General features: G+C 44.4%; 1 protein-coding gene across 1 annotated transcript; it reads left to right on the top strand.

Moving 5' to 3' along the window:
* Nucleotides 1–571: 571 nt before the first annotated feature.
* Nucleotides 572–2,765, top strand: LOC115378247 (bone morphogenetic protein 2). The gene is made up of 5 exons (XM_030078436.1): nt 572–884; nt 1,183–1,322; nt 1,588–1,704; nt 1,937–2,129; nt 2,341–2,765. The coding sequence occupies exons 1-5, from the start codon at nt 572–574 to the stop codon at nt 2,763–2,765; spliced, it is 1,188 nt and encodes a 395-aa protein (XP_029934296.1).
* Nucleotides 2,766–13,775: the final 11,010 nt, after the last annotated feature.

Here is a 13,775-nt window from a genome sequence, read left to right on the forward strand (position 1 = left end):
TGTTTATTTTATTGAACAAATATATAGCCACACATGAATAATGATTCTATTTTAAGTTATGTTCAATTATTATCATATTCAAATTCAATAATTTCTTATTCGTGTATTTATCAGTGTATTTTTTATTGACTGATTATTGTCTGACAAAGTATTTTTGCTATGGTCGCAGGTGTGTGTTTTTGCAGGTAAGTTTGATCATTTCCAACGTGACTCAGCCAATCAGAACCGAGACCGGGTCTACACGTTTAAAAAAAAAAAAAAAATCATTATCGGTTTCTATCAGCAGGGACGGGACAAATAAAACCTAAATAAACAAATAAGATAAAACCTAACCGGGACGTCCTCGTGAGTTTTTGGTTTTCAGTCTAAATGGCTGTTTGGGTCTCGGGTCATTTACACCTTCGGGTTGTGGAAATCCTCTGTTTGCATTTTCTCCCGCACCACCAATCACAGCTCAATCATCTCTCGGTGTTAAAGAATACAGGGACGAGCTGTCATCAAAGGCAGCAGGTCGCCTTATCACCCAGCGTCCCTCAGGTGCGGAGCTCAGTCTCAGTCCTCTCTCTCTAAAATGACAGTCCGAGCTCTGCGCCTCTGGGTGACCATCGCCCTCCAGCTGACAGGCGTCTCCCCGCTCGTCATCCCGCACGACAGAGGAGCAGCGGGCGGTGAGGCCGGCCCGGATGCGACACAGACGGCGACCAAGAGGCTGGACGACTTGATCCACCTGAAGGATTTGCCCCCGGCTCCCATGGTGGCTCCCCGCAAGAAGGCGCCCAAGTTTATGTTGGATTTTTTCAACGCAGTGTCGGTAAACAGCGGGACCGCGAAAAGCCAGAAGGAGATTCTGGAGGGGAACATAGTGAGGAGCTTCGAGGATAAAGGTGGGTGAAGCGATCCAAACGCACAATCACGCATGTGTTTTGCTTCTCTTGTGGGTATGATATGCATTTTGGAAAAGATTTAAGTCATCTTAGGTCTGGCCACAGTAGCAGGAGACATGCAGACTTATGAATTAGAGTGCGTAATTGTTACCCAGTGCGTAATTACGCGCGGCTTGCGTCTCAGTTAGAGGGTGTTTTTATATATATATATATATATATATATCCCCTGAAGCATTTCTTTAGTGGCAGATGATTTTATCGTTTCGCTGAAGTTGTGTCTGATGTTTTCCTTGTGCAGGCCATGCCGGAGAGAGGTTTCACTTCTTCAACCTGTCGTCTTTCGGCAGAGAGGAGCGGATGATCAAAGCGGAGTTCCGCTGGTTCAGGCAGAAACAGAAGTTTTACCTGGGAAAGTCACATCGGCCGCATTTCTACAAGGTAAATTAGAAATGACACATGCAAAACTGTGTGAATAAATAGTTCAAATGGCTGTGGTTAAATGGCATTTTGTGTATGGGTGTCACGGGTAGGTGTGTGTGTGCAGTTGCCAAATTCAGCTAAGAGGCCAGATTTTATTTTTGTTAACCAAATAACCTGCTCCCCTCGTCCTCAGTTATGGTGTTAGAGCTTTGTCGGAAAATGCATCTTGCTGACTCTGCCTGCATGTTATTGAACTGACGCTTCTGTTGATTTGCGGCTGCAGGTGGATCTGTATGAGGTGCTGGACAGCAGAGTGAAGCCATGGAGAGGAAACCTCATCACCTCCAGACTGGTGCCCTTGTACACTCAGGGCTGGGAGGTCTTCAACGTCACTCAAATGGTACAACACGAAATTTTAAAGTTTCTTTTGCAGAACTTTCTAACTAATTTCAGACAAGTTCTGCACCAGAAAAGCCTGTGAGTAGTTGTAGCTCTAGAGATATTGTTTTTCACTATGTGCTTGTGCATCTGTTTTAGAATGGGAGATCATTCGGTCAGATTGAAAGATAGTCTCAGGCACGCTTAATTCCTCTTAATAATCAATTTAAACTAATCACCGCCTCATATGTCAGGTGTCCAAGTGGATTCGCAACAGCCAGGAGAACAACGGCATCCTGGTGGTGACCACGCTGCCTTCAGGTGACTGGCTGGAGTCGGTGGTTTCCTCCCCGCAGTACGGAGAGCTGGCAGACAGGAACGCCTACCTGGTCATATTCTCAGACGACGGCAGGACAGGAGGAGCCGTAAACGCATCACGTAGCCTGGGTAAGGTGGGAGGGGGCGTTTTGACTTCGCCCTGTGCGAATTCCTCACCTAGGGGTTTAGTGCGAGAAACACTGAAGGCAAAGTAGGAGGATGTTGTGCGTCTCGCTGCAAAAAAGAGATTAACCACCTTACAACTACAGGAAATAAATTAGTTTTTATTTAAGAAGCAATTCTAACCTGATCTGATCACCTGACCACCTTCTATCCACAGGTCAAGCCCAGCCCGCCGCTGCTCCACCTGCCGCACCTGAGATCCAGGACTCCCGCAGCAGGAGACGGCGCGCAGCCCCGGGCATCCTGCCCCGCGGCCGGCCCCAGTCCTGCCAGCGGGTCCCCCTCTTCGTCGACTTCGAGGAGATCGGCTGGTCGGGGTGGATCATCTCCCCCCGGGGCTACAACGCCTACCAGTGCAAAGGCTCGTGTCCGTTCCCGCTGGGGGAAAGCCTCCGCGCCACCAACCACGCCACCGTGCGCTCCATCATGCACGCGCTCAAGCTCTCGAGCGATGACGTGGGCGCGCCCTGCTGCGTGCCCGACAGACTGCAGTCCATCAGTTTGTTGTATTTCGACGACGAGGAGAACGTGGTTTTGAAGCAGTACGACGACATGGTGGCGGTGAGCTGCGGCTGTCACTGAGCGGCTGCGCTCTCTGGACTGTGTGGAAATGGAGGATGGAGAGATGACATGTTTTCTGAGTTGACTAAAGCTGTATTTTTCATGCACACGTTTAAATAGTGTACTATTTAAGAAATAATTTTAAAAAAAATCCTTAAACAATTGGCCAGTGATCTTAGGTCAGGGGCTTGTAAGATTTTGTCCCAAGAAACCCAATCTGAAATTATTTTTGTACTCGAATTAAAATAGAATTGCACTCGTTACGTGTAGATTAGGAAGGACTGGTCACACTCATGATCAAAAGTCATCCTCACATGCACTTTCATTGCGCTAACCTCTTGTAAATGACACAGTAGTGAAGTTAAACTCGTCCTCATTTTACTGGGACCCCCTGAATCCTCATCAGGATCCCCAAGAGGGCCACGGACCCTGATTTAGTACACTGACACCGGGTCAGTGACCCTGTCCAAGGTGCTGAATCAGGCTAAGGTCCATATAACAGGACGCTCCTCGTGGACCCAGTTTCTCTTTTCTGTTTCTGGTAGGATTTTAGCTAAGTGGATTGCATTAAATGTTACAACTGTGTTCAAAGATGAAACTACCATTCAGATTGGAATGGGATTTGTTTTTTTCTTTACATCGGATTTAAATGCTGTTTCTGTGTTTTTCAAGGCCCCAATGCACAAATCAGGATTGTTTTGATCCCAAAAATTATGAAAATCTGGTCACTAGAAAGAAAGATTATGTGATATTGTAAGTTTACACACTGAAAATAAATTTTAAAACGCTGTTTAATGTTTTCGCTGAGTTAAAACATTCAAATCAAAGATTCATCCCACTGCAGCTGGACACTCAGTGAGGAACCCTCTTGTCAGTTTTAATGCTTAAAAGGGTAATTTGACAGAGATTTTGAAGTATTTTTGCCATCTATGTGACTTGTCATTCAGTGTAAACTGCAGATAAGTGAATAAATGTATCACACAAACAGTCTTGCACACTCTCTCCTCCAGCTCACTCCTGTCTTTCTCCTTAGCAACATGTTGTAACACTATTTGTCCAAAAGATGGCGAGATAGGTCTATTTAAAGACTGGAGATATTTCCCTTGTCTTGATGATGCCAGTCTTGATCTTGGATTGCAGAAAAGAGGATGAGAACATCGCCTTTACATGCAAATAAAAGGTTTTGCCCCTCCATGTGCACCAAACTTTTTGTCTATACATTTGAATTATAATGTGACTTCTGTGTGAAAGGTATAGAAAACTACCAAAAATGAAATTACTTATAAAAATTAGTGAATGCGTGTTACCTGTTGAGAAAAATAAAAGGCAATACTGTCTGTTCTGTATTGACAAGGGTTAAAAAAAATGCTCTAAAATAAGCAACTATTTTGGAAAAGTTATGCTTAACATGATAAAACTGTTTAAAAACGCTTAAAAGAATAGTAGGCGTCAGCCCAAATAAATGAAACTTTAACAGACTGGATACTCAGGTTGAACTGCTGAATGATAATTGAACCACTATCCATGATAAATAAATCATAAGATTATTAAAAAGCATATGTGTTGCTTTGAATGTAACTTCATTTAGACATGGTTCCTAATGTTCTGCAATGAAACAGACATCGGTACTGTAATCTGTAACAACAGCTGTTTTTATTGGAATGGATCACAGACACAATACAGCCCTGCATTATTCTAGTTATCAAATGCAAATGCAACCAAATTGCAAAACCATTTCTCCTTCATGTCCTCTGCAAAGTTAAAAAAACAAAACAAACATAAGTTGCACTAATGCCAATTCAAGCTTTTAGACAGTATAAATCAAATGTGCGGTGTATCAAACATCTTTAATTGCAGTAACTGCATTTTAAACCTTCACATGCAAAACATTTATACTTTAGCGGTGAGGACATGATCAACTGAAATCGTTACTCGACATTATCAGACAAATCAATCATAACCCATAGGTCAAGTTTCTTAATTAAGTCTAACTGTTTCAAGTATGTCTACAGGTGTGACAGCAAACTTTCTTGTGAAAAAAAAAGTCAAGGCAACAAACCTTTGCGGATGAAACCACAAGCAGTAGTACCTGAATTTAACAAACTCTGACATTTATAATAAATATTCAACATTTACATCCAAGCTTTCCCTCTCTGTTTACATGTAAAATACATATATACATGGATCACCCATGTGCCTCATCTCAGCATTTCCTCACTGAAATTTTCTCTCAAACACTGCACATTATCATACACAAATTCCCCAAATCACATACCACTAATACCATTTATTCACAACTGCTATCATTCATCCACAATTCACACTTCCTCTCAGTCCATGATATTCCTCGCAAAAAGGATAAAGAGGCCTCGGTGGCTCCTGAGAGCTGGCAAAATCCAGTCCAAAAAAAAAATTAAAAAAATAAAAGCAAAAAACAGATCATAATTGATAGATCATCATTGAGAAGCCATTTCTCCTAAAAGGAAAAATCCACCCTGAAATACTTAAACACGGTAGGAAAAAAACAGCAACTGGTGATGTACCTTGCATTTCCGGGCCCATTTTGTCGTTTGGTGGTGTATTTTTCTTTCTGCAGTTGACTTTTTACAATTTTACATTTTACAACAGCGTTCCACAATCATACAGGGAGAAATCCACTGTGGAAGAGGCAGGACATGCTGATATTTCCAGGAACAGGAGCCTCAGTAGATGAGAACGCAATATAGCCGCAAGACGATGCATTTTGTATGTAAGAGGTGTGACTCAATTTATCTGGACTGGAAACATGAAATCACAAATACAGTAGAGGGAGATGAGACTGATTGAGGGAACAAAAGGAAATTACAGCACTTCCTCACAAAATAACTCCTGGAATGCATTGAACACCACAGATTGATGATGTATAACGGCGTGAGAGTATCCAAGGGTGGATTTTTCCATGAGGCCTTCGTAGTTCATCAGGTGGCACAGTCCAGCTCCTCAGTGCCCAAGAACTCCCCTAAGATGTGGTCGTGTTGACCATAAACGGGCTCTAAATACGGATTGCCCTGTCTTGACCTCTCTAGTTGTATCTGCTCAAACTCCTCCTGGTCCATGTGAGAGGCCTGGATGGTAGATTGCTGAGCCATGGAGGACAATGGCACTGGGACGAAGCCATGATACACAACCAGCGGCGGGTTCAAAACCTCTATTGGAGATGCTTGAGGAACGGCACCCTCCGGGGGCTGGACCGGTAGCTGCACATAGTTTCCCGTTTCAGGATCAAAGAAGGTTTTCGTCTTGACCTGGACGGGCATGTCCACAAAGAAGTACTGTCCTGAATCCGGATCCTGGAGGAGCTTGCGTTGGGTTATCGGGAAGGATTGCGTGACGATGGTGTGTTCGATGCCGGACTGGTGAGAAAGCTGGCTGGTGTGGCTCGACTGCCGAGACAGGCTTGCAGGGTGAGATGCCTCAGTGGCGTACGTGTCGATACTGTGACTCCTTTTCAATGCATTGTCTCTGCTCGCTCTCTCGCGGCCTCGGCCTCTCTGCTGAAGCTCGTCCATGATGGATTTCTCGATGCGCTGGCTCCTCGGATCGAGCTTCTCGTTGACTGACATATCAGAGCTAAGCCTACGCTCCACTTTATCTCCCAAGTACCTATCAAAGCTTTGTGATCTGTGATACTGCCTATCAGGCATGGGTCTGTCACCAACGTGAGCTTTGTATACAGGTACATTACTGATAACCCTATCACTGCTGTAGTGTCTTGGCTCTGGCTTATCTCGAGTGTGTCTGTCAGTGCTGCGGCCTTGTCGCTCTGTTGAAACACTGGAAAGCGCGTCACTGTGGCTGCTGCTTCCTGTCCCGTCATAGCTTTGCCTGCGAGTCGGCTGGCTAGTGCGATCTGGCCTGCTGTGATGATGGTTTTCACGGCTATGACCTTCTCTTTCACCGCGTGGCTGCTCGCTCCTGTCATCCCTGCTCTTGTCGTGGTTGCTTTCGCGATGGCGGTGCCTCTCTTCCATTCTTTCTCTGTGTTTTTTCTCACTGCTGCTGCTCTGCTTGTCACTGCCTCTGCTGCTTTTATGCTCTGACGATTTGTGCTCTGCGTTGTCACTCCTGTGTTTATCTGATCTGTGTTTGCTGGTGCTACGAGACGACTTATGGGATGACCTATTCTGGGCCTCCTCCTTCTTGATCCTTCTGTCAGTCAACTTCTTGGCTTTCAGAAGGGCTTTCTCAGATTTGGGCAGTACCACTGGTGGTTTGGGTAGCCCAGTTTGGCTATCATTAGCGCTACAGGTAGACCCCGACCTCTCGCTGGGGACCTTTGATACTTCATAGCCTTCTGGCACTCTGGCATTCAATCCCAGCTCATCGCCTGTATCAGCTGTGCTGGTTGTTAAGCTCTCCACCCCGTCAGATAATGGACTCACCCCAGAATCCCTGTCTTCCTCCTGCGGAACAGTGAGGAACCCGCCAAACTGGGGTTTCTTAACGTTTTCACTGAGCACAATTGAAGGAGAGAGTGGCAAAAGTGGTGACTGGTGTGATACAGTCTCTCTGGGTTTAATGATTTCCTCTAGGGTATTGGTGCTGCCACTGGAGGTGATTTCATTAATCAGTGGGAGCTCTGGATTTTCCTTTATGTGATGCAGATCTTCCTCTCCCCTCTCTGAACCACTCAGGCTCCCCCTTGGTGACCATGGCTGTACTGGTTTCACTGTCTTATTCATTAAAGTGTTGTCTTTGACTTTAAACAATGCAGGGATCCCCAAAGTAGGTGAGAAAGTATTCGAGGGCGACATTGGTGTGTCATTATTTACATTATGGCTTGAAGAATCTTTGTCCATTCCTTTGCCTTCCTTGGATGGTGCATCTTCCTCTCTCCGAGAAGAGTCTACTGGTCGCTTTCTAACTTCTGCTTCACCTTCATAATCACTTACAGAATAAAACTCCATTTCTGTCCTGTCTGAATCCTTTTTCAGGTTCCCAGAAAGATTACCCGTCACCTCATCAGCCTCCTCCAGCTCTCCAATCAAATTGTCCAAAGAGTGGTAAACATTTGATTCGGTTTCAGTATTTCTCTGCAGGGCACTCTCTGCAGAGAAATAAGATGATTTTGAGGACAAGCTGGCTTGATCTGGTGGGCTCTGAGTGACGCTCACACCATTCACTAGTAGTAAGGGCGATAATATCTTCCTGGGAGTCTCACTGAGAGCTTCCTCACCTAGATTCATTTCCTCATTGGGGCTATTTATTTTCTCAAGCGCTTCTGCTGCTACATGTTTAGTTGCAGATTCATCTGCATTGGCTGTTGTCTCTTGGTTTGGGGGCTCTGATATGTTTAAATGATCCGGCCTTAAAGGGGCCCTCCGCTTTACCTTGCGTTGCTCCTGTGCCTCAGGACCGCCGATTTCAAACGGGGCTTTTGTCGGAGGGCTTAAATTTGTCTTATTTTCAACTCCATGCTCTTGCGGTGATAAACATGGCAATCTATTTTTGGTTTGCTGGTGTTCTGAAGGCACTGAAGGTTCACATGAAACTCTATCTGTTTGAGCAATAGGTTTTATCTTTTTGTTGTTCATTTCACTTTGGCTTGGCACAGCTTCTTTTCTGGACAGGTTGCTATCTAGTTCCTGTTTTCCTGAACCTGCACTCCACATCTCTTTTATAGAATGTGCCTCGGCATTTTCACATTTTCTGTCGTTAATATTGGAGACCTCCTCTTCTCCCTCATCCTTTAAACTTTCTGTCTCCTTGATATCGCCGTCATATCTTCGAATCGCTCCTTTTTTGCTCCTGGGAGGAACAGGGGGAGCGTCTCCCTTTTTGCTATCACCCTCTTCTTCATTCATGACACTTCCTCTGTTATCTTCAGACACCTGTCTAACTAATCGCCTCATATTTTCCTCTTCTGGGTCATCAGTGATGTGACTAGGATTACTCAAATGGTCTTGTCCATCTTTCCTGTGTTTTGGTTTGGTTGCTTTGAGTTTGTTTAGCTCACTGTTAACCCTGTCCATGCCAGGCAGAGCTGTCTTAGAGCCTAACCTATGAGATTCACCGAGTTTCGCTTCAGTTTGCGACAGAATCTTTTTCATATGATTGTGATCTCTGAGGTCCCCTAACCTCTCCTTTATTTCTTTCTCTTTCAATGTAGACAGACTGATGTTTTGTTTTTCTTCCATCACAGATTCTGTCATAGCTTTTTTATGATGGTGACCTCGTGTTGCATAACTTTCATCACAAGTGTTCTCCTCATCCTGTTTTCCCAGTTTATTCTTTAGCCTTTCGGTTATGATCTCTTCAAGTGCCATTTTAGCTTTGTCGTAGTTGTCATTTAAAAGTGCTTTGTTGATGATGACGTTGCTGTCTATCTTTGTGAAAATCTCGTGCTTGTTTTGCTCCGCCTGTTTCTTTGCAAACATTTCTCTCTTAGCTAATGTGTTGCCTCTCATCGACAGCATGCCCTTCTTAATATTCCTGAGCTCCCTTGAGATCAAATCATTCTTTGCCTTAGCCTCCTCATCGATGTTAATGAGTTTGTTCTTTGTGTTTTCATGAATATGATCGCCTAGCCTCACTCTCTCCAGCTCTTTCAGAGCATGTAAGTCATTAATTATATGCTCACTATTTTTCATTTCTCTAGGCGACACCATCTCCTCATCTCTCTCCACTCTTGTGTTCACTGGTGGATCACTTTCCTCATACTCTTCTTGCTCTTCTTGCTCATCATCTGTCACTGTATAACGTTGACTTTTGATGTAATTGTTTTGTCTGGCTGAAAATATATGTTTGAACTTGTCCTTTTTCTTAACGGATTCCTTATCTTTCGGTGGCAAATCTAGTTTTGCGTCCTCCAAATCACCATTAGTGAGTCTGTCTTCGTTATGCGTTTGTGGTTTGTCAAGAGCAAGTTGAACATCTGATTTAGCAAAATGCCTTTTTGGAACTGGCGGTGGCTCTTTTTTGGTGTTACCAGTTTTACTGATTGTTGGTTCATTTCTACTTGGAGACAGAACACTGTTTCTTTGTGTTACTGAACTCTCCCTATTACTGTTAATCAAATCTTTTGAATTTATGACCTGTTCATCTATTTCTTTCTCCCTCTGCTCTCCTATATCTAAAAGTGGCTTTCTGACACTCTCTGACTGAGCTTCAGATAAAGCTTTATTTTTGGCAGCATTTATTGCTTCCCTTGCTGCCCTTATCACATCCATTGTACTCATGGGCTGGCCGCTAATATCTTTGTCCTTGGTATTAACAGGCTGTGCCCCAGAGCCTTTTTCTTTTGCGTCTCTCACAGGCCTTTTAGCATTTTCTGGTGCATTTGGCGAATGTCTTTTGCTGCCTGATAAGTTTGATGAAAGCCCCTCTTTCTCAAGTACACGAGGAGAAATCGCTTTGCTACTTGGTGCAAAATCAGATAAAAGTTGTTTGTTGACAGGCGCAGTGTTTGGTGATAACCCGGTGTTAGCTGGCACTGCATTCTGAGAAAATTCTTTGTTTGATGTGTGTGGGGAGAGTCCCTTATTTCTGTCAGTCGGGTAGTCTGTGGTCGTATCAGTGCTCAGTGGGACTTGGAGGTGATTCATCTCATTGTCAACAGGGCTGACTTTCTTATACAAATTCAGAGATGGATAGTTTTGTTTAGCAGCCGCAGAGCTCTTGTTCTTTTTTGAGTGTGTGAATGGAGAGAAGATATTCTCCTCACCAATACTACCTGCAGCTTCCTTTTTGCTTTGCAGTATTCTTGATATCAGATAATCATCTGAAATGGGCCTATCTGTATCACCCTTCTTAAGACCAGGAGTACTGGCTGGGTCCAAAACTGGGCTGCAAACTGTCTGTCCGTCTTTCACAATGGCAGGAGTGCTGAGGCCTGAAGCATTGCCGTCTGAACCAGCTTGTGTATTTTTCACATGATCCAGCTGTGGAGACTGAGTGCCACGATCAGGCAGCTCCGAGGTTTTGAATTTAGGTGGGCTGTAACGGCTTTTCACCCTTTTCCTGTTGTCTTTGAGGTTAAAGAGAATGCTGGAGGCAAGGGATTTGTAGTTTTCCCGCTTGACTGGAGGTTCAGGGGTCAATTTGGCTGCTGAGTCTGGTGTAAGAGGGAAATCAAGAACAGAGGGGGAGAGGACACCTTGGAGGATTTCTGATGTTTCTGTTGGTTGTCTGGAGGGAATGAGGGGAGTCATTAGCTGGCAGATGCTGAAGGGAGTAGAGGCCAAAGAGCTAACCTCCTCAACTGCTTTCACTTCCACAGATCTCACCTCCTTTTTGACCAATGCAAGACTCTCCTCCACTGTTTTGGAGATACTGTCCTGAGCAGGTGAAAGTATCTCAGCCTGATTAACTGGAATTGCACTTTTTGCCCTTGACCTGTTTCGCCTCCAGGGGGCAGCACTCCCCTCACCTCCGTCTGATGAGCACCTCTTCTCAGCAGGGGTAGCTGCAGGCTTTGGCAGGACCTTTGGCGGTGGAGGGGGAGGGATGGGTTTAGGAGCAGTGGGGGGAGGGGGGTCAACTGCTGGTTTCTGGCATGGCTGTGCCTCCTCTGTCTGCAGAGTCTCTTTCCTATGTGCCAGTGTCAGCTCCTTGTAAAGTGGCGAGTCATACCATTTAGGGATATTATCTGTGGGAAGAATAGAGGTGACTATGTCCTCCTGGCCAAAGGGGAACTGGTTAAAATCTTTCCATGTCTGGAAAGGGCTAAACTCACTATGGAGGAAAAAGTTTTTGATATTAAGCTTCCTCAGCTTGATAGTGGATTTCCCATTTTTAATCTTTGAGGATTTCCCCGAGGGAAGGGCAGCATCTTTGGCTGTTTTCTTCCCCGATCCCTCACCAGAGGGAAGTCGATGATGGTTCTTATGGCCAAAATGTCCATCTGTGAGATTGTTATGATAATCCGAGGAGAACTCCGACAGTTCCCGTTGGATGCTGCGGAGCGCTGATTTATCCCACGATTCCCCATTAGAGTCTTTTGTACTTCCATTTTTGATCAACATCCCCTCGCAGCTCTCTCCTGTGGCGCTTAACGCCTTGAGGAAAGACGACACTTGCGCCATGTTTTTCTGCTGCTGCTGTTTCCGTGGCTGTGCATCATTTGTGCCATTTTGACCGTGATGCTGTCCTTGTTTTTTAGATTCCTTATGATGAGACTTTTTAGGGGGTTCCTCCACTAACGGCTTGTGGCAGCTGAAAGGTGAGTATCCGTATGAGAACTCATCATTGTAAACCGCATCATCTCCGATGCAAAGACTTCGGAAGGCCCGATCGGTGAGCGTGCTGACCTCGCGATCAGTCTCGTCCATAAACAACTCGGTGAAGCCGTTGGGGAAGCGGTGGTGCAGCATACTCCCCGCCCGCTGGCTCATGTGTCGCTTTTCCACGCAGCTCATGGTGTCAACATCCGTCTGTCTGTCCAGCAGAGAGGCTCATGCATCACCCGTCTCACCTCCTCTGCGGTGGCTGCAGCTCTGGATCCTTCTGTTTACTTCCAGCTCAGGTCGACATTGGGGAAGTGGTGAGGATATGTCAGCTGCCTAAAAAAAGTGGTGAATTGATTGCAGCGTTAGAGTTTAAAAAACATCTCAAATGAGAAGAAAAAATAATGCAGGGACTTTGATTTTTTTAATGTGTAGCATTCATTGCACCTTTACTTAAATTCTAGCCATCATTATTTAACAAAAGTCTAGGACAGGGTACTTAGTGAATGTACATTATGTGAGAACAACATAATAACTATGTAATAAGATATATGAGCATCATTTTGAGATTATTAGTTTCAGTGTGCATGGCTGTATTTTTTCAACGTGCTGGTGAATTTTAATTTTTCAGGTCAAAAAAGTGCAAAAGGTGCATAAATGGACTTGAGATCCCCAAAATGGTATTGAACTGTGTAGCATGACCTTTAGGTACAAGACATGTGCAGGCTTCGGCCATGTTGTCACTATTCACGCAGTAGACAAACACTCCATACCATCCACTAGGCTATTTTAAGCGCTGCATGGTGCTTGAAACTGTGACCATTGAGCATAACAGTTGGTCATGATGAGAATGAGCTGCTAGTCCATATATAGGGCTGATATTTTATAAAGTTAGTCATATGCACTGCTATTGTTTTTGTGTATGCAGTGCCCTGGGAGATACAATACTTCACTCTGGTCGCAGTACGTCTGCAGTCATTATCTATTTCACATTTGATTAATGTGTTGGATTTGTTTATTTATATCAAATCTCACTGCAAAGCTTCAGAACAATAATCATGCCAGTGAGTTTACACTGCAGGGTGCTGTAAATGCTAATAAATCATCGCATCATTCGCACAGCGCCTCGGCAGCAGCTGCTCCAGCTTACTTCAGCTATCTGGGTGAGGTCTTAGAATAGCTCATTAACCCATTTATAAACCCTGACCTGGGAGTGCAGCCACTGACATATCAACTCTTCAACCCTCCACAGAACCAAGACACTCCTTTAAAGCAGATGAAGCCGATTGAGACAAATATAAACACACACATGTCACGGTGTATTTGTCACTATGCGTACATTGAGACGATTTATTCTCGCAGATAATCGACACAATCAATTTGTTTTAGTTTGAAAGCAACAGGTCAGGAGCTGTGTTCATGGTCAAAGATGATGAGAAGATAGACAATGGTGAGTAAATTACCCCAAAAACCAATTAGACAAACATTCTCATTAATGATTTTAGTCATAATTGACCCTAGTTCAACCTTATTGAGCTGCATTAAACATGTAAACTTGCTAGGACTCGTTGACTTTACTGTACCATGTGTCTGACTTAGAGAATGCTCTAGCTTTCCAGGAGACTTTGGCAACCGCTGAGTTATTCTGCAGCTCTCGGGGCTCGATATCAGTTAGCTACCACGGTACTTTCCGAGCATCTGCTTGTGTATTTATATCCAAGGAATAAAGTAACCCAGTTTACTTCACTATCTAATAATGTGAAACTATACGAAGAGAAAATGTCTCAGCCTCAAAAATGCATATTGGTGTATATATTAAATCCATATA

This window comes from Myripristis murdjan, chromosome 19, assembly GCF_902150065.1.
Source record: "Myripristis murdjan chromosome 19, fMyrMur1.1, whole genome shotgun sequence".
Taxonomy (NCBI): Eukaryota; Metazoa; Chordata; class Actinopteri; order Holocentriformes; family Holocentridae; genus Myripristis; species Myripristis murdjan.